We start from the raw sequence: 25,338 nt of genomic DNA, 5'->3' as shown, positions 1-25,338 counted from the left end.
GCTCAGCCCCTCAGGCCCACAGACACGGCCTCTGGGGTGGAGAGGAAGGTGTCGGCATTGCATTTTGACAGCTTCCTCTGTGAGTGTCTGACATTCACAGAAGCTTGTTAATAAGCTTTGCTCTAGAAGAGCAATGGAAGCGACGCCGCTATTCCCTGCTGGCAGATGAGGGCAGATCTGGTGGCTGAAGGTAGGAGCGTTTGCTGAGACCACTTACGGTTAGGATATTCATTCATGGACTTTGTCTCATGGTCTTTGCTGCTCGTGTTGAACCCCACTTCTGGATTTAAACTCCAGGGCAGTGATTAGGCCTCTGAGAGCCAAGCTCCATGGGCCGAGACGCTGACCTGCAGAATAGCACTCAGAGAGCAGGAAGCTCCTGCTGCCCCTGGTGCTGTGCCAACAGGCTAAGAGTGCCAGTGCCTCCAGATCTCCACGGCCACGGGCCCCGGAGGCTGGGAGATGTGTGTGAGAGCACAAACTCATGAGCAAGTTATGTCAATAGCAACATTATAATTATTACATCATTATAATAATAGAACAGACTGAGGGGCGAGCGCGCAGCCAGCCTTCCAGGTGATGGCTGGCGTGCACTGTTCAGCTCAGCTGAAGGCAGTGCCCTCAGGATTTGGTTAAACTGCAGTGAGAAAGTCCAGGGCTAGCTGCAGGCAAATGTTTGTGAAGCAGAAGCATCGCCGATCCCGGCCCCTGAGGTTACGCCGGACCCCGCTGCCCGAGTGAGGTCTGCACCGAAGGCTTCCACGGGGACTTGCTCCAGTCTCACAGCTTGGCCAGCGACCCGCACAGCGAAGCACCACAGGAGGCCTTTGCAGAGTGGCTTCTACGATACTTCTGGAAGGGTCTGCCTGGAGGCGTGGCGCTCAAGAGCCAACATCTGGCTGCTCCCGCGAGCAGGGTGGGCAGGTGCAGAGCCAGGCTGGTGGGGCAGCGGGCGGGGAGGTTTGCCAGTCTCTGGGTTCTGAGAGCCTCACCCCTCCTCCCACTGTCCCTTGTTCTGGGAGGAGGCCTTCGTGTGGGTGGAGGAGGCGAGGTAAGAGCTGAAGGCATGTGGAGAAGGGCGTGTTAGAATGGCCTCGAGTCTTTATCGCCAACAGGTCTCTCTCGTGGGCTCCCACCTCTGACTGCCGTCACACAGCAGCGGGGTCTCTTGCCCCAGGCGCACAGGGTGCCCACCTCGCTGGGGGCAGGGAGAAGAGGCTGAGAAAATGTTGCTGGACACCTGTGTGCTTTGGAACCTGGAAAGCCAGCCCCGCTGGACTGCTCGGTGGGTGACAGCCGACACCCGCATGGCTCTGTCGCTCGTCCTAGGGCCCATCTCAGCCGTGTCGCCTCACTCCTCAGTATACGGGCGGAAGTCCAACAGGGAAGTCCATATGAAGCCACCTCATCCCTCCCAGGGGAACATGGGGAGGGTCTCACCGTGACTCTGAGATGAGAGGAGCCACCAGACCCACATCGTGAGGCTGGGAGGCTGGGCGTGGTGACCGGTCCACGGGCCCCGCTCTGGTCTTCACCAGGCAGTGGCTTTCTCAGATTGACAGGTGCCCCAGGAAGACGGAGCTACACACAGCCAGATCCAAGGGCAGTGAGGTGCAGGGTTCCGGTCTGGACTCCGCAGGTGGTTAATCAGTGCGCTCCAACCTCCCACTATAGCAGATTCTAAGATGGCTGGGAGTGAGGATCTGGCGGGGGAGGGAGCCTGCCTCCTACGGGTTCCATGCTGATTCTGAACCCAGACGCAAAGGGGCTACCACCAGGCCTCCCCCACCCCCAGCTCTGTCTCCTTTCCTCCTCTGCCCTGCCCCTCTGCAGGGTGTGTGCATTGGAGAGGGAGCTGGGTGCCCTGACAAGGAAGAAAAGGAGGGGAGGTAGCCTTTTGCTCCCGGGCTGGCCTGTCGAGGGGCAGATAGGGCTGCCTCAGTGGGTATCCAGCACTGAGAGGAACCTGGGCACATGGGGCCTGCCAGCTCTGTGCTCACCCAGCCAGGGTGCACAGTGGCTCTCAGCTCTCAGCCAGGGTGCACAGTGGGGTCCTCCAGGAGGCAGAGACAGGGAAGGCAAATGGTGACCAGGGTTTTTCTCTCTAACTTAAAGAACACAAAAGAAAGGGTGCGTTAACACTAGTAAATAAGGCAGTGCGGAGGTCGGCCAGGCTCAGGGCCGGCCGGCTGTGGTCAGATGAGGCCGGCGGCCTTCTCCTGCACGTTGTACTCTCTGTTCCTCTTCACCCGCCAGCTGACCAGGAAGAGCAGCAGCGTGCCCAGCACCTTGTAGCCCAGCTGCAGGCCCAGGTACCTGTGGGGCAGGAGAGGACAGGGCCCGTGAGGCAGGGGCTTTGCGACATGGGAGTGAGGGCCACAAGGAAGAGCATCCTTCTCAGTGGCCCAGAATGGCAGCGATCACCACCCAGGTAAGCACCAGCCATCACCCAACTGGGGACCACTTTCTTCCTCCCTTTCATGCAAAAGGCAAGGGAGAGCAGGGTGCTCCTAACCCAGCCATCCTCACCTGTCTGCTGGGCCCCTGCAGCTCCAGACAGCCCTGAGCCGCGGGCATCTGCTCCCTGCCCTTTAAGTCTGTCCCTCTCCCAGTTTGCTCTGCAGCACCCGCAGCAGTCCCAGCCCCCCGCCTGGCTCCCCAGGCCCCACCTTAACCACCATTTCTGGCCAGGTGGCTACAAGGGGTTAGATCCCAACAGTGCTGCCAGCAGCCACAGAAGGAAGGGATCCCCGGCTCTGAGCTGTGGGGCGCTGGCCTGGCGTCACTGCACGGCCACGGCCTCTCCCTTAGCCTCCAGCATCCCCCCTCTCTTTGTTCCACTTCCTGCTGTTATCCCTACTGAGGGAGCAGGGAGTGACACTACACTGTCAGCCCCCCACCCCCCACCCCGAGCATGGCCCCTGGGTCTCAGTGCCTGGTCTGCCCCCGTCTTGGAAGCCCCACAGCCCTGCCATGGCCACGGTGCTCTGCTCTGGGGTCTCACCTGTCCCGGAGGGCATCGTTGTCATAGTAGATGCAGGCTCCTCGCCGCCCTGAACACTGCAGGCTCCACCGGACGCAGGAGTAGTCGATGGTGAGGCCATACAGGGCTGGAGCTGGCAGCCAGGCTGGCAGTGGCGGGGAGAGAGGCCAGAGATCCCAGGTCACACAGAGCTGCAGGAAGAGCGCCCGGGGCCAGCCCCCTACTCCCCTGCAGGTTCAAGTGTGTGAGCAGTGCCCTGCCTGCCCCAGGGACCTGCAGGGACTCCGGAAAGTAGCACAGCTCACAGTGAAAGCCTGAGCTGCACTCTCAGCAGCCGCTCAGAACAGGAAAGGCCAGGGTGAGCCACAGGGTGACATGGGCGCCAACTCAGAAACACACCACATGGTGCTCACGCCCGAGGCAGGTCCCAGGTAGAGACACGCTGACCTCCACCATATGGCAGGAAGCACTGGGGGGTGGGCGAGAGGATGCCTCACCCAGGGCCCAGGTGTACAGGTGCCATCTTTGCAACCAGGAGGCAGGGGAGCTGGGCTAAGCAACAGTTGCAGCCTCGAGGGCTCAGGGCTGCAATCTAAGATGCTTTGCAAAGGTGCACATCCTACATTTTCCCCTGTACCTAGCTGCCCTGAACACTCCAGCCCCTGGTCCCAGCTCAGCAGGGGCTCTGCCCAACGTGGCCTGCTCCATGCTGTTAGAGGCTGTTCTAGGCAGCCACTGCCTGGGGACTGGGCTGTCCGTTCTTAGGGCCACTGGCTGCAGAGGGGGCCTCCCAGAGTCTCTTGCGAGGGCCCTGTGAGCTGCTGCTTCCAAGGAAAGGCAATGTTCTACCTGGGGCCCCACCCACACATGGGACAGTTCTCCACTCCAGGCTCTGCTTGCTCCTGGGTCTCCAGGTGAGCGGAAGATGGGCACTGGCTGGACACCTGGCCTCTGGGGATGCAGCCACATCCTGGTTGGAAGCAATAAACCTGCCAGGGTTCCTGCAGGAAGCCTATTTCTTGCCCCAGAGGGCAACTGCATCCTGGGGACTCGTGGAAGCCCCCAGGCCCGGGGGTTCCAGCTGTGGTACCCACTGAGTTATCTGAGCACTGCAGAAGAACAAAAGCAGCAGGTGCTTGCAGCAGCGCCCCGGTGTTCAAGGCCAAGGCCACTGGAAGAAGAAGGGAGGCGCCCAGGGGCCTGCCTGGGGGCTGCTTGGGCTGGGAGCAAGGCGAGGTTCCAGGGGAGGTTTCAGCGTGGGTCCTAGATGAAGACAGGTGGTGACAGGAGAGCCTCTGTTGAGAGCCCAAGGCACAGCCTACTCCCCACGGCCTCGGTGCATGGCAGCAAGGTCTGACAGAGCTCGAAGAACAGTAGGTCCAGGGCTGGTTTGTTCCTCAGCCCCCAACAGGCGGTGGGACTGTGCCCAGCAGGGGTTCCTGTCGGCTGGTCCTGAGAACACCGCCCTTCCTGGGCTACGAGGAAGCCGTGGCAGGGGCACGTGTGGTGGACCCAGCTCCCTGACAAACCACGCCGCGGGCTCTCCCAGACTTCAGCATTTCAGGGCAGAAGTGCACTTGCTGGTGGCCAAAGTCCCCTCCCTGGACTCCCCATGTGCCACTGCAGTGCACACTGGCTCCTCAAGAAATAAAGAAATACACTGTCAGAGTTGGTGTTGTGGCACGGCGGGTTAAGCTGCTGCTGGCAGCCCACACCAGGGCTGGTTTGAGTCCCAGCTGCTCCACTTCCAATCCAGCTCCTTACTAAGGTACCTGGGAAAGCAGTGGAACATGGTGCACCTGCTTGGGCCCCTCCCACCCACAGAGAGGAGATCTGGATGGAGTTCCAGGCTCCTGGCTTCGGCCTGGCCCAGCCCCAGCCATTGTGGCCATCTGGGGAGTAAACCAGTGGATGAAAGACCTTTCTCTCTCTCTCTGTCTCTCTCTCTCTCTCCCTCTCTCTGTAACTCTACCTTTCAGATAAATAAATAAATCTTAAAAAAAAAAAAAAAAAAGCAAAGAAAGAAACACACCCTCAGTTGAATCAGTCTCAGCTTCTGTATGTTTGAGGTTTCCTGGTGAGTGGCTCCTGTTTCCATGTAGTACAAGGCACAGCCTGGCATGAGCAGAGCAGGGAAAGCCCGCCATGTCCCCTCCCCAGTGGATGCACCCAGGGAAAGCCTGGTCCTCCCTCTGTGTGTGCGTGTGTCAGAGCCCTGCCAATCACTTGTGCACAGCCCTGTTCCCCCAGGCATCCAGGGCCTGTGCATCGAAGGCCTCACGTAGGAGACACATGTGCTGAGTAACGGTGGGAGGAATGCATCGCATGAAGCAGAAAGCAAGCCAGGGCTGGGCTCAGCTGCTGTTCTTGCTGAGGCAGGAGGGCAAGGTTTTGTGTCTACGGTGAGGTCTTGGGAAAAGATGAGAAAAGAACCTGCATATACGGCGCTACTGGGTGCTCTCAGCTATGTCCACTTTCCACTTCTCTCCCTTTCTTAAAAAAATATTTATTTTATATTTATTTGAAAGAGTTACACAGAGAGAAGGAGAGGCAGAGAGAGAGAGGTCCTGTATCTGCTGGTCCACTCCCCAATTGGCCGGAGCTGCGCTGTTCCGAAGCCAGGAGCCAGGAGCCTCCCCTGGATCTTTCCACTCAAGTGCAGAGGCCCAAGGACTTGGGCCATCTTCCAGCACTCTCCCAGGCCATAGCAAAGAGCCGGATCAGAAGTAGAGCAGCTGGCATCTGAACCAGCACCCGTATGGCATGCCGGCACTGCAGGCAGCTGCTCCACCCATTACGCCACAGCGCCGGGCCCTGCACTTCTCTTATATCTTAGATTTGGGATTAATGTGCTAGATGAAACCTGTCCTGCCCTGGGGCACTGGGAGGAGCCGTCCAAATGTGGGATGTCAGCACCAGCCCTGAATTATCCATTGCGCGTCTCCCGGTTTTCCCCGCCCCACAATAGCTCTCAGACGCCCTGGAGCCTCAGCAGGCCAGGCAGGTCTTCCACACTCACCCAGTAAGCGCATCAGCAGGAACTGGACCCCGATGGCAAACGACTTTTCTTCCTGGTTCACCACACTGAGAAGGAAAGCAGGAGGTCAGCAGGGTTTGGGACTGCAGTGCCCCTTATCTGGGGACGAGGGGCAGCCAGCCACACAGCATGTCAGAGGCTGCCCTGGCGTGGGCCGAATGCTGTCAGTGGCTCTCAAAGCAGGGTCCCTGGGTCAGCAGGAGACCCCTGGCAATGGTCAGAAACGCACCTTCTTACCCTTCCCCAGTGAGTCAGAGACTCCGGGGTGGGGCCCAGTGACCCAGCCTTCCAGAAGGCTCTGACACAGGTGCGAGTTGGAGAACGTGGTTGGTGTGACCCTCAGGATGGCCCAGGGACCCCCCTTCCAGGAGTGCAGGGCAGAAGATGCCAGAAGCTGAAAGTGGGGAGCTGGCAGGTGTGTTTGCGGAGGCAGGGACTGTCTGTGTCTCCTACCGGGAAGACGGCCCCGGCACGCAGTGCCATCAGGGCCCCTGGGCTGCAGGCTTCTGTGCACAGCAGAAGGAGGGTCCTGCCTCAGGCCAGCGCTGCGGGCTCCTGACCCGCAAAGCAGCACTGGGCTCCACCCTCTGAAAGGCCTCGGGTTTGGGTTAATGCTCTGCTGTGGCTCTCTGCAACATTTCTTAATCATTTGCAGCTTTACATTTTCAATTACAATTCGTGTGGCCACTGCTGTCACTACACTTCCTCCCTGCAGAAGGGGAAATGCAATTGACGGAAGAAGTGCAGAGAGAAGACTGGATAGCCAGCCAGGCTGTGGAACAGGGAGGGTGCGCCCCAGGGGCCGGCCAGCAGAGGCACCTGCTGAGCAACTGGGCCCCAGGCTTCTGTGTGGCCCGAGGATGCACGGGCTCAGGTGAGTGTGTGTTAGGGCAGGTGTTCCAGGCTGAGGCACAGTGGGGAAGGGATCTCAGAAGAAGCCCCCAGGTCTCTGCCCCTGGTTGGCTTCATCCCTCCACCATCACCACCACAGCTCTGCTGGCAAATGGGAAGGGCCCCTCTTGCATCCCCCAAGGGATGGCCCGGTGATGGGAAGACTGTGGTGCAGGCAGGGGAGATACCCACTGGGCTCCCCCAGCAGAAAGGGCCTCAAACCGGATGGAAGGGATGTTCCCTTTATACCTTCAGATCCTCTGCTGGCTCCACCCACTAAAGCTGCTCCCCTGGTCTTGGTCCTTGTCCTGGGCAGACTCCCCCAGACCCTCAACTGCACCCCTGTTGGGCCTTTGCTGGGGCTCTTGGGCCCCCTTTGGTCTCTGCACAGTCTGGCCCTGGCTTTCTGGCTACCCCATCTCCTTCCACATCTCCAGTGTTTCCAGTAGTCCTACTCATGCTCAGGGGCCAGGATGGGTGCCAGTCACGCCTGGGGGCCCTGAAGCACCATCTTTAAGCCCCGCCTCCTTGACATAAATCGCATCTCTCATCTTGCCCGGTGCAACTCCTCTTTCAAACACTGCGGGCTCCTGGGGCCTCCTCTCCAGTTTCACTCCAGCCTTTCCTTGTGCAGACTTGGGACGGGAGGTTCTCCAGAGAAGCCCATCGTGTGGCTGGAACGAAGCTCCGTTCTCCGTGACCCCCTGCCCTCAGGGTGGCCATGGGACAGCGGCTGCCCTGCGTGCCCTGCTGCTCAGGGGCTCCCTGTGGGACCTCTGCATGCTGTCACGCTCCCACTCGCGGCCTCGTGCAGGTTTGTCTCAGGGTTAGTGGGGCCACTGTGGCCCACCTGGCCCGCGCTGCACGGATCACCTGACCCCCACTGGAGCCCCTCAGGTCAAAGTGCCAGCACAGGACGGGGAGCGGTCGAGAAGGGGGTGACGCGCAGGAGCTCTGAGCAGCTCCACGCACTCCTGCTGAGTGCTGGGAACGCTGTCTCCCTGGGCCGCCTCTCAGGGTGCTAGTTGCAAGGAGCACCTGTGGGGCACCAGCTGGGGTCTTCCCTAGCCCAGGAGCAGGCTTGCCTGCTGCTCCCTGCACAGGCGTGGCTCTCCCAAGCTGTGATGGATATCCACGACATGCAAAGCGTACATCCGGGTCCTTCTGGGTCACCCCGGGAGGCCTTGGGGGACACCAATAAGCAATGCAGCCAAAGGTCCTCGCTGCTCTCCGTATGTAACAGAGCTCTTTGTGGCCCAGGAGACTCCCATCTCCTGCCTTCAGCATCCTTGGAACAGTGGGAGAAATGGCAGCTTGCATCCCAGCAAGCTGATGGATGCTAACTTGTCAACAGGTCTCAATAAGTGGCTGCTGCTGCTCCTGGTGCCTCTGCTAAGCTAGGCAAGGCAGGTCATGGGCACCCAGGTACTTGTTAGAACTTGGTTGGCAGTGGTCATTAGCCAGAGTGTAGAGCACCTTGCACTTACAAAGCAGCTTACCATGCACTCCAGACAACGACCTGTAACGTCAACTCTCTACATTCATTTCAAACACGAAGTAACTGAGGCTGAGGGAGGTCAGGCCACACCCAAGGACGCTCAGCCACTACGTGATCAAGCTTCCCCGTTATCCACACAGGACTTTGCTCATGGGACTCACAGGGGCACAGAAGGGAGAGGAGGCGAGGGCCACGGGGCATCCGGCAGAGACACGAGGGGAAGCAGAGGGCGAGCCCAGGCCTTGGAGGCGCCACTCACCGCAGAACCATCATGTAGAGGGGATTGTGGGAAATGCAGGCGATCAGGGCCGCAAAGGAGATGAGGAAGATGGTGGGGAGCAGGAAGTGGGCACAGGGGATGGGGCAGGGTCCCGCTCTCGCTGACGCCGATGCCCCGCTCACGCAGCTGCAGTTCAAGTAGACCTTCAAGAGTAAAAGGGGGGAGGGTGTTAGGATGTCATCTCCACGCACGCCACACATCCATGCCGGCCCCTGCAGCTGGGTGAGACTGGATGTGCAGGCTGCAGAGGAGAGCAGGCGAGAGGCTCAAGATGGCCCAAGGATCCTGCCTCCGTCATCACCTGCTGACTCTACACCTGCACCTGAATGCCGAGAACCCACCACCAGGCAAGGCCCACCCAGCAAGGAACCAGGGCCCTGGGGAGGGGGCTCCCTGCCGGGCCAGGCCACCTTGTTCCCAGTTGTGCTGGCTTTGCAGGGGGCTGTCTGCCTGCCGTGTGTGTTATTGCGAGGGAAGACAGACACAGGGGAGAGAAGCGGGGACACAGCAGGGTCCCTGAGCTCTGTGCCTGTCGGGTCTCAGTGCAGCTTCCTGTCTAGGAAGAATTCCAGAGAACAAGGCCCCCGTCTCAAGTCTGCAAGTCAATACGGCGGCCACCACTGACGTCTGGTGGGCATCGCCTACGCTCTTAGGGTGTTTGAGAGCCCAGCCCATGACCACGAAGCGTCACAGCAGTTATGGGGCCCATTCTAGAACTAGTCAACGGGCTTGCTTCCTTTTATCAGACATGGCGAACTCCGTCCTCTCTTTACCTTGGCTCCTGGGAAGCTCAGACGTGATTTGTACACAAATTACTCTTATCTCTCTCAGTCCGGATTTTAATAGATTTTTTTCCCCTTATAACTTACTATTTTTTCCTTGATATAATGCTACTGGATTTTTATCTTGATGCACTTATGCTTTTATTGGAAACTTGTCAAGATTATTTCTGAAAGTAGATGAGTCAGAGGTAAGTAAATAAAGATAAGAAAACCACAAAAGCCACCACGGATTCCTCCAAGCAGAAGGTAACCAAGAGAGCATCCTGTCTTCCCTCTGCCTGCGGGCCAGGGGCGGCCTTGCCTTGGCCCTTCAGAGCGGGGTGGTCCGTGGGTGCTGGCTTTGCCTGTGCCCTCCACATGGATCACCGTCCTCTGGCCATCCTCCTGGTTACAGCACAGACTGCCATCTGCTCTTAGGAGAAAACGTGGCCCTAACCTGGCTTGCCCAGCTCTGGCCCCTGCCTGCTCCCTGGCACCCCCCACCCCTGCTCTCAGTGCCCACCCTGGTCTTTTCCTTTTTCTCTGACAGTCTTCCCAGCATATACATGCCCTAAAGTCCTGCACCTGCTGTTTAAAGGACTGGTGGCACCTTTCCCCTCCTCCCTGTCTTCTTCCCTCCGCCTCCCCACCCCACATCCTCCTTTAGCTGAGATCCTTGGTGCCTAACCAGACCCTTCTCAACGCCTTGCAATGCAAATGGCAAAGCAGATGAGCTGCACAGGGCAGCTATGAAACAGATAAGGGGGAAATTCCTGGAGACTTCAAAGAGTCCCCCACTTTTCCATCAGCTGCCTTCTACACCCCCACCCCCAAATTCTCTTCTAACCAGATAAAACCTGAGTCCCAAATGCGCCCTGCACACAATCTCTTCACAAGAACAGACTGGTGCCAACCTCTCTGCGTCCAATAAAGCAAGCTGTCTCTGTTGAGGTTGGTCTCCATCTCCTTTCTGGGGGTACGAAAGACCAGAACCCCAAGCTATGCCAGACCTAACACTGTTCCCTTTACCTGAAATGCTTTGCTCCCAGGTCTTGGTTCTTTTTCTGGTTGTTCAGCTCTAGACACCTCCTTGGGAAGGCCTCCAGGCACTTTCTGTCCCAATAAGTCTCTGTGTGGTGTATGGGTTACTTTTCCAAAACTCTCGTGCATTTATGGGACAGAATTCCAGGGACCTTATCAATTGGACCCATCGCCACATCCTCTACACCCATGGCTGTGCCCGGGGTTTTCTCTTTGCTGAAAGCTAAACCAATGACTCGAGTCAGTTTGCAGCTGGCTGAGCCTGGAAAGCCTGGAGCCGCAGCATTCAAAGGGGGATGGAAAGGACCTTGCCGAGAGAGAGCACAGGGAACGTGGCTGCCCGAGTGGTAGGCTGGTGGCCTGGAGACGCACAGGCTTCAACAGAAGTGCCCCACAGTAAGGCAAGGCCCCAGCTCCTGGTCCCAGATCTGCCCCCAAACAGCTGCACGGCCTCCGGCTTCCTGGGGGCTGAGTTGTTGAACCACAGGCCTTTGAATGCCACTTCTGGCTCTGGCCTTCCAGATTTGGATTCACCAGGGCCAGTCTACTCCCCGTGCAATGCGGCCAGCACGTGGGACCCAGAGGTGCGGGGCAGTTGAAGGAGTGCTTTGACTGTTTATCGTTAGGCCTCAAGAATGTGTGCTGGGCCTCGGCCAATCTCTAATTGACTTGGAGCTGCAGGCACGACCGGAGGGGAGGTGGAGGGTGTGGGTGCGGCCTCCGGGAGGCCAGGATGCTGGTAATGAGCCTGTCGGGAGCCCCGCCCAAGCCCCGCCCACCTTGGAGCTAGGAGCTACCCTCCAGGGTCCACGCAGGGCTCCCGGATCCTCTGCTGCCCTCACCGGTTGCTTGGAGGCTGCAGAGCTCACGTTGATGTCGCTGCAGCCGGCGTGGCAAGGGGACAGGTACTCGACGCCGTTGTCTCCGCAGACCGGGTAGAAGACGGAATCCGGGCACGCGCAGTCCCTGCGGCAGGCAGGAGGCTGCGGATGTATAGAACTTGATGTGCTGCCAGCAAAACAGGAAATGAGGAATCAAACAAAGCGAGACCGAAGAAAAAACTCGGGGCTCCAGCCCAGCGTGAGTTCCTGGTTAATGGGCCTATGCGTCTCTGTTTGTCTTGGGCCAGCGCCACCCTAGGCTGCCTTGTGTCTGCTGGAGCCAATGGTGAGTCCACCGCTGCTGGGTAGTCACAGCACCTCCCTGTTTCTTCTGCTACTTGGAGCCCAAACCCACTAATGACTGCCTTGGAAAGCCCCCATCAGCACCCCTTACTACAAGATGGGGTCAGGACAGCCAACTAGCCAGCCAAACCAGCCAACCACGACTCCCAGGACAGAAATAAAGATGTAACAGAAAAGTTTCAGACAACGCAAGGGAGCAACAGAAAGTTCACAGAAAATGGAAAATTTGGGGCTGGAGTTGTGGCATAGTGGGTTAAACTGCCCCCTGTCACGTGGGCATCCCATATAGACACCGTTTCGAGGCCCAGCTGCTCCACGTCTGATCCCGCTCCCTGCTAATGCGCCTGGGGAAGCAGCAGCAGATGGCCCAAGTCTTTGGGCCCTGCACCCGTGTGAGAGACCCGGAAGAAGCTCCTGGCTCCTTGTGGCCATCTGGGGAGTAAAGCAGCATGTGGACCATCTCTCTCTGTCTCTATGCCTCTCTCTCTGTGTAACTCTTTCACATAAATAAAGAAAATGGAAAATTTAAGTTCATTTTGGTGCAAAAACAAGTGAAATCCATGCTGCGTTTTCATAAGACACCCTTTTCAGGAACTCTCTGAGGCTCTCCCCTGGCTGCCCTCCCTCTGCTCCTAGCTGGGTTCAGATGGAAGGAGCAGCGGGACTCCGTGGGGCAAGCTGGGCTCTCGTTGGTGGCCCGTGCTCTGGGTCACCATAGACGCTGCTCTACCCCCAGGTTTCACGACTGACCTTCCCGTTCCCACCGTGCCCCCGGGTACCTGACGGTCCTGGTCTGGGGGTGGGAGGTGGCACGGGGTGGGGCTGACAGCCAGGAGATAGCTCCACTAGCAATCCTCAGCCGCAGCCCCACGGTGGCTGTCTCTGCTTGCACGGTTAACACAGGAGTCGACCACTGATTATTCACCTTGTCTGTTTGAGAAAACGGAAGCCTGAAAGGGAGAAACAACTCCCCCAGGCAGCACAGAGGGCCAAGACCAGACCTCACGCGTGTTTGAGGACGGAGCTGGCGCTGACGTCACAGCAAGGACCCTTGGTGCACGGTCAGGGGGCATTCGCCATGCTGAGCAGCCCTCCCGGTGCCAGGACCCCGTTTCCCCCTTGCCCAGCAGACAGAGGACTGCATCTCACAGCGAAGGCAGAGGAGACGCGGAGACGCGGCACCCCTAGGAGCCACAGCCTGAACACAGGCACAGTTGCTGAAGGGCAGCTCCCGGGAAGACGGAACGCGCCCTAGCTCAGCATCCTCGGCCTCCTGCCTGGAGCCGTAGGAGCCGCACTGCCGGCTGCAGACCCGAGCCGCGCGTGCCCTGCCCTCGTGCTGTCAGCCTGCCTCGGCTTCCACTCCTCCTGCAGATCTCTGCCGCGCTCCTCTCCTCTCTCTTCAGCAGCTCAACGGTGTGGGGAGCAACTCGGACTAGACTAAGTTACTGGAATTAAGACTTATTCTATGCATCTGCTCTCCCACAATATGGCGCTGGGAGAGGAGAAAACAGCTTCTATACAGCTGCCTCCAGTTCAGCCAATAAACTGTGGGACCTGCTCCTGATTGGAGGAGAGCAGCGTACTCGGCGTGTGGGTAGCAGAGTTGGGATTGGTGGAAGAGGACTATAAAGGAGGAGAGAGACAACATGCACCAGGAACATCTATCTGAAGGAACACCTGTGCAGCCCCCGAGAGAGCCGGCCGGCGGTGTGCCGCTCCCCCGCGGAAGTGGGGAAAGTGGCAGGGGGAACCGCCCGCCCTTCCACGGAGGTGGAAGGGTCGGTAGCCAACCCGGGAAGAACCAGCAGCAAACCCGGGGAGGGCCGAGCAGACAAAAGAACAGCGCAGGGTCCTGTGTCGTTCCTCCACGAAGAGGGGGAGCGACAAACGGGACGCCAGCCCAGAGCTGATGCTACACACAAGCCTCGTGCCTGCCTTCCTGGGGCTCACAGCCCTACAGATTCTTGAGACCAAACTGATTCATTTCTGGTGCTTCTCAACGAACAAAAAAGGCCCGACCTCTGGTGGCTGGTGGTCCACCAGCACCCTCTGAGTGCTCCTCATGCTGTAGTACGTTGAAGACCTGATTTTCCAAGTTACAGCCTGAAGATCAGACCAAAAGTGAAGAGAAGAGAGGCGTGAAGAAGGCAGGCCGGCGGCAGCCAGCCCCAGGCTCCGGCCCTCTGGGAAGGGTCTCTGCACCCCGTCTGCCCCTCACCTGGGTGGGTAGACCTCAGCCACGGCCGGGGTGGAGCACCCCATGAAGAAGAGCGGGGCGCAGAGGATCATGGAGATGGTGATGATGGTGGCAGCCACCCGGGGGATGGTTTGCAGAGGGAACACGAACCGCTTCATGAGGATGCCTCCGAACAGCATGCCCAAGGCCGCAGCGGGCAGGTTCACTGCACCTGCGAGCAGGGAGAGGAAGCCGCGTGGGCTCGTGGTCCTGGGTGTGCGCGGGCCCCAGGCTCGGCGCTGGACCGCTGGGGATGGAGCATGGCTTCAGGAAGAACACTTGACGAGTCACACTCCAATAGGAGCAGCTGGCATTAACTGCCAGGCACACCCAGAGAGCTCCCTTGACATAGAGGATTGCCTTAGCTGGGCAACGAGTCAAGAAGCAAAGCCTAGGGCCGGCGCTGTGGCATAGCGGCTTAAGCTGCCACCTGCAGTGCCAGCATCCCACATGGTTTGAGAGCTGGTTCTAGACCCAGCTGCTCCATTTCCAATCCAGCTCTCTGCTGTGGCCTGGGAAAGCAGTAGAAGATGGCCCAAGTCCTTCGGCCCCTGCACCCACATGGGAGACCCAGAAGAAGCTCCTGGCTCCTGGCTTTGGATTGGCACAGCTCCGGCCACTGCAGCCAATTGGGAAGTGAACCAGCTGATGGAAGACTTCTCTCTCTGCCTCTCCTTCTTTCTCTGACTTTCAAATAAATAAATATTTTTTTTTAAAAAAAGCAGAGCCCTTGCAGTCAGAGGGATGTGGGATAATGTGTGTTTATTAAGCACCTTTCATTACCTGGGGCCACAGTGCACCACCTCACTGTGACCGCATGGAGCTGGCCAGGCATGGGTGATGACCTTTGTTGCAGCAGGCAGAGTGAAGGCCAGAAGGGCAATGTCAGGGCCAGGGGCCACACAAGAGGCTGGGGCTGCAGGAGCCACCCTCAAATCACAGTTGAATTCCTGTGGTCAAGCTCACCGGTGGGTTGGGCCAGATCATTCCCTTTGTTACCAGGTTTGGGGGTTTGGAGGGGCACCAACACGAGTGGTTGTCAACCTCAGCTGCAAAAGCAATGCTGTTGGGCCCCCTCCAGAGCTGCCTCCATTGACCTGGGGTGGGCCCGGGCCTCTGCGTTTTGTCAGACCCCACAGAGTGCAGCTGAGCTGAGGCCCACTGGGCCACACGCTCTTAGCGAAGCGAATGTCACCAGTCCCTCGAGAAGGAGGAGAGAGCCCAGGAGCACCGGCCTGAGCGGCGGTCCCATGTGCCCCTTCTCTGCAGCCCCGGATGACGTCAGGGCCTCTGGGAGGCTGTCAGGCTGCCAGTTCCTCGTCGGGGAGGAAGGCGCCCCCCCACCCCACGCCCCCAGCCTCCTCCCTCGTCTGCCGGGAATGAGAGGAGCCCCAGCGACCGGCCAAGAACAGCCCAGATTGCCAACCAGGAAAAATGTCCTTGAAATTCTTTCTCCGAGGAAGTCCTCCCCTGTCTCCTGCCTGTGTCCGGTCTGGTCCCCCGGGGCCCTGCCTGGGAGGCGGGATGCCCGCCCGCAAGGCACCCACCGATGAGGAAGTTGGCATAGGCGGCTGAGGTGCCGTACTGCTTCTCCAGGAACTTGTTGAGGAACGTGGAGAGGCCGGCGATGACGGAGGAGAAGGTGCACTGGGCCAGCACCACCAGCACGAAGAGCGGGTTCATCAGCAGCCTCAGGAAGATGCGTGGGAACCCTGCAAGCAGACACCGGGGCGTCACGGCCCCCGCCAGGCCTCCCCCCATCGTGGAGGCTTTCCTTGCCTCCTTGGGGTCCGGGGTGCGGGAGCCACCCCCAAATCACACCTGCTGCTCAGAGGCCCGTCTAGGGGCACAGAGCCCCCTCCCCCGGGATACCCACTCAGCATGCATGTGGGCTCCAGAAAGCAAGGGTGTGCCCCAAAGAGATAGGGCAGGTGTAGGGCTGAAAGGGGACCACCCGCTCCACACAAAGGGGCTGGGGGCTGGGTGGAGGGGGCGGCCCCTGGCTTCGCCTGCCTCTGGGACACAGGATCCCAGGCAGAATCCCTCTTGGGCTGCAGGCACAGGTGCCCTGATGGCAGAGTACAGCCCCCTGCTCTTGCTGCCCCTCCCCACCCCGCACTCTGCCCACCCCGGGGGGCTGCCTGCTCAGTCAGTTACGTTTAATGAAATCCACCAGGGAGCCTCTGGACTTGACCTCCTCCATCTTCGTTGCTTCATCCGCTGTGGCAGGAGACCTCTGATGGCAGCAAAGGGAGTGAGCGTTAATGGTTCCTGGTCCCCACGGCTCAGGGCCGGCGTGTGTGCATGGGCGTGGTGGGGGGGGGTGCATCAGAGAATGAGCACTTGGAGCAAACCCCACCTGCCTTCCAGCCAGCCTGGGGCTTGGACACCAACACCTCCCACTGTACTAACTGCACCTGTCACTGCATATCTAACCTCTCTGAGGCCAAGGCCAAGGCTACCTTCCTGGGTCTCGCCCCTTGTCTGTCTGTCACAGCTGCACTTCTCCCCTGCCCTCAGCTTCCAGCGCCACTGGCTTCTGGGACACTCTGGTCTCGAGTGCCCTCTTTTTCCACGTCTCCCTTTCTGTCTCCTCCCTGGAGTCCCCAAGGATGAGGCCTGCTCAAGGCTCTGGGGGTGGGGGGCAGTTCCTGGCCTGCACCTGGGCACACAGCCTCAGCCAGTTCACCTGCCTCTTTGGAGCCCCTGGCTCTGCCCCATGCGGAGCCTGGCCGAGCCCTGGGGGCACGCATCAGCAGGAACAGGTGCTTCCTTGTGCTGGGTGGTGCCTGGCATTGCACAAGCATCGTCTCACTCCTCACTGCCTCCTTCCCAGACCATCTCGAGTGTTTCACAGAAGAGGAAGCCGACGGACAAACGCTCCTATGATTACTTGGCTGGACAAATGCTCCTACGATTACTTGGCTGGACAAATGCTCCTACGATTACTTGGCTAGTTTGTACGCAGCATAGCTACATTAAATCCTGGGTCGGCCTGACCCCAAACCACCAGGATGTGCTGCCAACTCCTGGAGCCTGGCCCCAGGGCAAGCAGAGGTCCTCACTCCCCGCCCCTCCTCCCACAGCTGGGCCAGGATTTCTTACACCTCGTTGCCAAACGCCGAGCTCTGTTTCCAGCACACACCTAAGCAACAGACCCAGTCTCCTTCTAGTGCTCCAACCCGGCTGGCATGCGGTCCTTCCAGGCACCCCTGCAGAGCGAGTGCCCGGCCTGCCCTCGCCCCCACTCTCCGCTGGCTGTGGCCCTGGGCATCAGCCGCTGCCCCGGCTCCTGCACACCTCCAGCGTGCCTTTCTTACCAGCCACCCAACCTCCACCTGGCTGGGCGCTGCCCCCAGTCCTGGGATCAGAACAAGCTTAAGAGTCCCCAGCCAGTCTCCCTTCCCCGTGTCCCATCCTCCTCCTTCCCAGATCCAAGGCAGGACTGGAGGAGGCTCCAACGGTGCTCCCGGTCCAGGACTGGCAGCCCCTCCTTCCTCCCTCCTGCAGCGTCAGACCTCACTGCACCCCACTCAATGCCAGGCTGCCCTTGGCTCTCTAACTCAGCGGCTCCCGCACTGAGTTCCTGGAGCGCCCTGAGCCATGAAGTGCCAGCGCAGCATGGAAAAGACCCAGCAGCACCCTCACCCGCAGAGCTGCTGGAAGCCTTGCGCTGTAGGACCCGTCCAGATCTCACCCACAGCCTGCTCAGCCCGCCGCGGCCTCTCGGGTGCACCGAGTTCCCACCCGCACGCCTTAGCTCGTCTTGCCGGAGCCAGGAGCTCTCAGAATCTTACCTCTACGACTCGGGGCATCGCTCTGGGGAAGAAAAAAAAGGGCAACGAGGTGAGAACCAAGAAGCCTGAAGAAATGAGCAGGCCCAGCCACCAGGCTCCAATCCATCGGGGGTCACCCGGGCTCAGGTTAACGGCAGCTGAAGAGAAACCAAAGGATACAGGCGTTTGCTGAGTGAATGATGATCTCACCTCACTGCAGAGAGAAGCTCCGATCCACTGGTAGTTTCACTTTCTTCCCATGACGGTGAGGAGGCCAGCCGTGGGCTAGAACCTCAGTCAACACATTACGCCCTCTGCAGGCCTTTCTAGTCTCCCCAGAGGACAGAAGCCAATGTGTATGAAGTAGAGCATCAGAAAGCCCCCAGGCTGAAGGGGCCGGTGCCGTCATCTGCCCTTATTTTATTCCCAGCCCTAGACCACACACTTCCAGCCAATGATCCCACCGGGTGTTCTGGACAAATCGGATAGGCCGGACTTACAGACAGGACACTGAGGACCTGCGAGATCAAGTCCCTCGTCCAAGGTTAAGGCTGCTACAGTGCCAGTTCCTTGGGCGACTTCAATTGGTGCCCACTTCTGTGCTCTCGATCCTAGTGATCTGCTGCCGCTTCCCAACATCACTGATCCCTAAGGAAGGAAGCCCCCTTGATCCTGAACGTACTTCTCTGTGTGAAGAAACTACCTGGGCACAGAGAGGGGGAGGGGGGCTCCCTGGACGGGCTGGGAGCTCAGTTGCTGACCTCTATGGGCAACACGGGAAGTGCCAGCAAAGCAGCAAAGACAGTTTGATCGCGAAGCAGAATGCTGGCTCTTTTGAATCGAGGGACAAGCAGATGACACCACCCAGATGACGGACAGGCCAACATGCCCTGTGGGGGGTCAGTGCCAGCCCTGCTCTGAGAGAGGGGACAGGCCCTAGGTTGTGTGCCAGCCACTGACTGGCACGTCAGAGGGTGGGTATGGCTCAGTCCCACCTCCCAGCACATCTGCAGGTGGGAATGCCACATACCACACTCCCCTACTGTGTTCAGGCTGCGTCCATGTGAGAAGACGTTCCCTGCCATCACTACCTGCAAAACCCACTCAGACACCACCTCGCCAGGAAGCCCTCCCAGACTGCCTCGTGCAGGGTGCTCTCTCTGGCCTCTGGGCTTCCACTGCACTTTTCTTGTCCCCTGCCATGGTGCTGGCCTGCCCTGAGTGCAGGAGGCTGCTCAGGGTGGCGAGTCCCTGTGGGGTTCGTCCTGGGGCTGGCTCCCTGCAGGGCTGCCTCGGCACTGAAGCCTGCATCTGTGCTCTGTTCTCTCATTCTAAGATGCCCCGCGAGGTAGTGCAAACCATTTTTGGCAGGATTTGCGCTTGCGTCTGTGGACTTCCTAATGTGTTTCAGGCCTAATCTTTCCTTATTTTACTCTCACTTTGCCACTCCACAGGTGGGGAAACTGAGGCACACGGAGATGCAGCTACCTGCCTCAGACCACTCGGCTTGGACGCAGGCGGCCCAGCACCAGCATCCACACACGGAACGCCACGCTGTGCTTTCTGGATGTGACTCAGAACCCACAGGTACATTTTCCATTAAAAGGGTTCTTACTTCTTTTTTTTTAAGATTTATTTTATTTATTTGAAAGACAGAGTTACAGAGCGAGGTAGAGACAGAGAGGAGAAAGAGAGAGAGAGAGAGAGAGGTCTTCCATCTGCTGCTTCACTCCCCAAATGGCTACAACAGCTGAAGCTGAGCTGATCCACAGCCAGGAGCTTCTTCCAGGTCTCCCACACAGGTGCAGGGGCCCAAGGACTTGGGCCATCCTTCAGTGTTTTCCCGGGCATATTAGCATGGATCTGAATTGGGCATGGAGTAGCCGGGACCTCAACCAGTGGCCATATGGGATGCTGGCACTGCGGGCTGGGACTTTAACCCTCTGTGCCACAGCGCCGGCCCCTTATATCTTTTGTTAAATGCCGTATTTATTTATTTGAAAGGCAGTTACAGAGACACAGAAGGATATCGTCCATCTATTGGTTCACTCGCTAAATGGCTGCAACAGCTGGGGCTGGGCCAGGCCAAAGCCAGGAGCCAAGAGCTCCATCCAAGTCTCCTACATGGGTGGCAGGGGCCCAAGCCCTTGAGACATCATTTGCTGCTTTCCCAGGTGCTCTAGAAGGAAGCTGGATTGGAAGTGGAGCAGTTAGGATTTGAACTGGAGCTCCTATATGGGATGCCAGTGCTGCAGGCAGCAGCTTAACTCTCTGCACCACAATGCCAGTCCCTTTTGAAATTTTTTATTTAAAGATTTATTTATTTATTTGAAAGGCAAAGGCCGGCACAGTGGCTCAATAGGCTAATTCTCCGCCTGTGGCGCTGGCACACCGGGTTCTAGTCCCGGTCAGGGCGCCGGATTCTGTCCCGGTTCCTCCTCTTCCAGGCCAGCTCTCTGCTGTGGCCAGGGAGTACAGTGTAGGATGGCCCAAATGCTTGGGCCCTGCACCCGCATGGGAGACCAGGAGAAGCACCTGGCTCCTGCCTTCGGATCAGCGCAGTGCGCTGGCCGCAGTGGCCATTGGGAGGTGAACCAACGGCAAAGGAAGACCTTTCTCTCTGTCTCTCTCTCTCACTGTACACTCTGCCTGTCAAAAAAAAAAAAAAAAAAAAAAAAGCAGTGTGACACCGACAGGGGGAGACACAGAGAGAGACAGACAGCGAGAGAGCAAGCGAGCAAGTCATCCACTAGGACACTCCCTAAATGGCCACAACAGCCAGGACTCAAACCAGCACTCCAGTATGGAATGCTGGTGTTGCAAGTGGAGGCATAACCCATTGCACCACAAATACCAGCTCCATCTTTGCAGATTTTTTTTTTTTGACAGGCAGAGTCAGTGAGAAAGAGAGAGACAGAGAGAAAGGTCTTCCTTCCGTTGGCTCACCTCCCAAATGGCTGCTACGGCTGGAGCGCTGCGCCGATCCGAAGCCAGGAGCCAGGTGCTTCCTCCTGGTCTCCCATGCAGGTGCAGGGCCCAAGCACTTGGGCCATCCTGCACTGCACTCCCAGGCTACAGCAGAGAGCTGGACTGGAAGAGGAGCAACCGGGACAGAATCCAGTGCCCCAACCAGGACTAGAACCCGGGGTGCTGGCGCCGCAGGCAGAGGATTAGCCTAGTGAGCTGCGGCGCCGGCCTGCAGATCTTTTTTTGAAAAATCAGCAATAGTTTAGAACCAAAGAGCCATGGAACCGAGGCAAGCATTTGGCACAGTGGTTAAGGTACACTTCTGGGATCTGAGTCCTGGCCCTGCTTCTGATTCCACCTTCCTGCTAAGGTGCACCCTGGGAGGCGGCAGGTGATGGCTCGAGTCGTTGTTTTGCCACCACATTCCTGAGTTGCTGGTTCCTGGCTTTGGCCTGGCTCAGCCTCAGGTGTTACAGAGTGAACAAGGAGATGAGCAATCTCTCTCAGAAAGTGGGCTCAGTAGCTCACTCCCCACAGCTCCAGCCCCTGGCAAGAGGAGGGGCACAGGGTCTGCTCCAGGCTGTATGAGGGGCTGCAGGAGCGTGGAGGAAGGGAGGGAAGCGACCATGAGTTTTGGGAATTGAGGCTTTGTTGTCTGTGCTGGTTGGACTGGTGTGTGTGTGTGTGTGTGTGTGTGTGTGTGTGGGCTGCTCCGTGCAGCCACTGTTGGGAGCCATGTCCCCTGCATATGCTTACCTGTGTCCACTCTGCCGTAGTCTACAAAGATCTGCAGCATGACAGAGCCCAGCAGGTACCCAAATGCTGGCCCAAACACGGCAATGGCAAATAAGATGGCTGGCAATGGAAGCAGAGGAAAGGGGGCTGAGATGAATCGAGAGGGTCCGGCAGCTCCTGGCTCCCACACAGAGGGCGGTTCCTGAGCTGTCTTCCCACTGCCCCCCATGCCCATGGTGTCTCCACACACAGCCAGAACCAGTCAAGACTCCAACAGGTGCAGCCGCAAGGTGGCCGCTGCTACAACCAACGGGCTGGGCTCCACAAGCCAGCCCAGGGTGTGCTGATGGGCAAAGCTCCTAGGCGTCCAGGCTGGTGGCGCAGGCAGGACTACTGGGGTCACAGGGCCCGAGGGTGTGGCCTGTGTGGTCTGGGATAGGCCCTGAGGATGCTCTGTGTCTTGCTCTAAGGGGAGGAGCTGGGTATTCCAACGGTAACCTGCGCTCTGGGCAGACATGTGTCTTGGAGGGCTGGCCAGCAGCAGTAGCTGCTGTTGGTATGGGATCTACCCTGTGCCTGGCACAGGCTTAGTACTGGCACGCATCATCCCAGGTCATCCCACAGCCACCAAGCACACAGTACCTGCTCAGCAGGTGGGGAACCCGGGGCCTTGGATCCGGCCCCTTGCCCAGGGCTACCCAGCTGGGAGGTCAGAGCTGGCAAGCAAACCAGGCCTCCATGACTCCAGGCCTCTGCACGCATGGCAGTATCACAGGCACAGAGGGTACAGTCGCTCCCCAGCCCCTTTCCCACCCCCACGCCCGCCCCAGCCCTCCTGACTCACAGATGTACAGGGGTGAGTTGTTGGGCTCCGCGAAGTCGTCCACGTAGGAGATGCCAAATGGCTGAATGGGCACGGTCCCAATGCCGGCCAGCAGCTGGGCGACCACCATCAGCCCCCACATGCTGTGGGTCTCCCCTCGGGGGTCCTGAGTGACGCTTTGGCACTTACTGGGGGGCAGGTCCTGCCCATGCCTCCTGCAGAGCTCGGCCTGGAAACGGCTGCTGTTCACTGCGAGGAGAGCACACCCGGGTCACCACCACCCCGGCCTCCAAGTCTGGCCTTTCTCAGGGCCAGCCCAGGGCCACAGTTCCCCGAGGAGCCCTTCCTGGTGTGTGGCAGGCAGGGGACACTCTGGGAACAAAGGTGGGAGAAGGGCAGAGCGTGCACCCCGACTCCAGCAGCAACCCTACTTGGGTGGAGAGGGCATGGGTGCCCATTCTTTCTCCTCTGCGGCTGCAGAGGGAGCCCAGCATAAAGGGGCTCACTGCCTCCCTCCCAGAAGAGAAGGGTCACCATCTGGAGAGGGGGACTCAAGACCGAAACGCAAGCTCTTGGGTCTGCAGAGGCACCCAGGGCTTTCTTCTGCAGGACAGAGGTCACTCTGCCCCCTAGAAGCCAGTGCCACCTGCAGCCCAGGCTGCGTCCTCTCTGGGTGATCATTCCCAGAGCCGTCACCCATTAAGGAGCGCAGGAGCCTTCATCCGGGACTAACAGAACTGAGGGTCATTCTCCTGGGTGGTGCTCCTGGAGGAAGTACGACCCTGACCGAGGTGAGCCTCAGAGTCCCACGGGGAAGAGAAACGACAGTCGTGAGCCAGGCGTGCTCTGGGGAGGGCGGTGCCCTGCTCGTTGTCACACGTGCCTGGTCTAGCCGCCCCCGCCGCTGCTGTCCTCTACCCCGAGGTTTGTACAGGACATGACTGAATCCTGCTGGCAGGGAGGGGCTCCCCATCAGCCCAGGACACGCAAACGGCGTCTCCGGCAGCTTTCGTCGCTCCAGTGGAGCAGCGGAGGCAGGCTGGCCTCACCCAGGGAACAGGCTTAGTCGGCTCACAGCTTTGGATGCTGAAGGCCCACACAGCAGGGCCCAGGCTCAGGGCAGCGGGAGGGGGACCACAGGGAAGCACGGGGTCCCTTGGCCAAACAGGAAGCCAGAGAGAGGGGAGTGGGGTGGGGCTTTATAACAACCCTCCTGGGAGAACCTCCTAGGAAGGCAACGCCCCCAATGGCCCAAGGACCTCCACCTCCTTAAGACCCACTGCCCCACAGCCGCCATGAGAAAAACCACGCCTCTGACACAGGCACCCTCAGGGGACGCACACACTGTAACCACACCCACGCCATAGAAGGACCAGGTCACTGGATGGCCAGGCTCATCTGGACCCAGTACCAGCGGAGGGCCAGGAACACAGCACTCCGGTGGTGGTCAGCCCCCAGACTTCGGTCAGTGTCCCTCTGCACCTTCCTCCCACTGCATGCCCACTCATGCTGCTTGCCAACGCTGAGCTCAAAGTGGCCCAACCACACTGGGAAAGAACTTTTAGAATGGCACAGAGCGTGGCGGTGGGGTGGCCGGGCAGCTGGAACATCCGGTGAGGGCCGACATCTGGTGGTCTGGAGAAGAGCCTGCTCCCTAACCTGCAAAACTCACAGGGACTCATTGGATGTGCAACGAGGACCAGGCTGTCTCTGGGCGAGGGGACACTGCTGATCTCTCCTGGGGTGCGTCACAGTGGTGGTGTTTTCCACTTTAAAATAAGCACAAGATACTTTCGAAAGACAGCAGCAAAGTTTTCAGATGAGTTTTGTGTAGGTCCTAGGCCTGCAGGGGGCTGACTTCCTCTCCCCTGCTGCCCATCACCGCCTCTCCCTGCTCGGGGATGGGGCCCCTCTCCCACGCATAGGCTCCCCGGCCGAGAGCCACTAAACATTCTAACCGAAGTCAAGTCTGAAGTGGCAGAGGACACAACACACATTTTTGTACAGGTGCAGAAGCAAGGCTTGGGGACCATTCTTCCACCCCTCCCTCATCCTAACACAAGCACCCTCTGCAGGTGGCTGGGACCTTACACCTACTTCCTCCCAGGTGGAGGTGTGCTGGAGAGAGGAGCTGCCTGCTGGGAGTTGTGCTGCAATGCGGAAGAATAAGATGAAAAAGCACACAGCACAGGGAGTCAGGAACTTGGCTTTATCCCCAGGGAGCTGGGTGACTTCAGCAAGTTTCTAAGCCTCTCTGAGCCTCAGTGTCCCTTGGGGCACAGGCCGTTAGGTGGCTGGACAGGGAGATGTTCCACAGGCTCCTGAAGAGCCAGAAGGCTGTGGTTGCAGGAGGAGGCCTCCGCGTGCAGGTCAGCCTGCAGGCCGAAGGCTGGGGCATTCTTCACGGAAGGTGTGGCCCGCAGTGCTGCCGGAGCCCTGCTCAGGACAGCGCCTTCGGTCTGCAAGCCCAGACTCCCGCGACACACAGCCCACAGGGGCTCTCACCCACCCCCAGCCCCACTCCGGAATCCTCCCATCAGCACTGTACAATGATTAGAAAAGGGTGTGGTGCTGCCAGAACCCAGCTTCCAGGCCTGACTCAGACTCCCTATGCCAGTGACCTTGACTTTCAAAGACCTCAGAAAATCCCAGGGAGGGAGCCTGCAAACAGCAGAAGGCAGGCAGCAGCTGTTGACGCAGGCAGGCGGAGTGTTAGGCTCAGGGCTCACTCAACGCCCTCAATGCAGCAGCCACACGGGACGCCTGGGCTGCCTGCTGTTCCGGGTGGATGCGTTCCACATACCATGGGCTGCACTAGGCTTCAGAATGACAGCCAGGAGAGTACCACAGCCCTATGCCCCTCTCCAGACCAGGATTGCTTGGGAATGAGGGCTGAGCTGGCTGCCTGGCCTCAGAAGAGTTCAGGTGCTCACTCAAACCCACCTGACCCACGTGGCTTACTGCCCAGTCATTCAAATCAGCTCCCATCTTCTCCGCTGTGGATGCCCTTCTGAAGGGCCAACACACACTTGGTCCATTAAATAAAACAGCACCAACTCTGCAAATGGACATTACTACGTAAAAATGCACGTACTTTTGGAGTACATGTTGTATGAAGGAACA

At 58.9% G+C, this 25,338-nt stretch overlaps 1 protein-coding gene across 2 annotated transcripts in view; it reads right to left on the bottom strand.

Moving 5' to 3' along the window:
- Positions 1-493: 493 nt before the first annotated feature.
- SLCO2A1 (solute carrier organic anion transporter family member 2A1) overlaps positions 494-25,338 on the bottom strand; it is a 74,212-nt gene continuing 49,367 nt past the window's right edge. For both annotated transcript variants that reach the window (XM_002716257.6, XM_089332246.1), the window contains exons 4-14: positions 22,237-22,464; positions 21,414-21,512; positions 17,712-17,848; positions 16,072-16,150; positions 15,462-15,626; positions 13,897-14,086; positions 11,334-11,499; positions 8,669-8,832; positions 6,003-6,067; positions 3,005-3,128; positions 494-2,316 (exon numbers count right to left, since the gene is read on the bottom strand). In XM_002716257.6, the coding sequence (XP_002716303.1) occupies positions 2,196-2,316; positions 3,005-3,128; positions 6,003-6,067; positions 8,669-8,832; positions 11,334-11,499; positions 13,897-14,086; positions 15,462-15,626; positions 16,072-16,150; positions 17,712-17,848; positions 21,414-21,512; positions 22,237-22,464 (1,538 nt within the window). In that variant the 3' untranslated portion in view covers positions 494-2,195. The remainder of the gene's footprint in view (positions 2,317-3,004; positions 3,129-6,002; positions 6,068-8,668; positions 8,833-11,333; positions 11,500-13,896; positions 14,087-15,461; positions 15,627-16,071; positions 16,151-17,711; positions 17,849-21,413; positions 21,513-22,236; positions 22,465-25,338) is intronic.

Source organism: Oryctolagus cuniculus, chromosome 4 (assembly GCF_051225735.1).
Source record: "Oryctolagus cuniculus isolate XC-2025 breed Fujian yellow rabbit chromosome 4, ASM5122573v1, whole genome shotgun sequence".
NCBI lineage: Eukaryota > Metazoa > Chordata > Mammalia > Lagomorpha > Leporidae > Oryctolagus > Oryctolagus cuniculus.
This window is presented reverse-complemented; position numbering and strand designations above follow the sequence as displayed.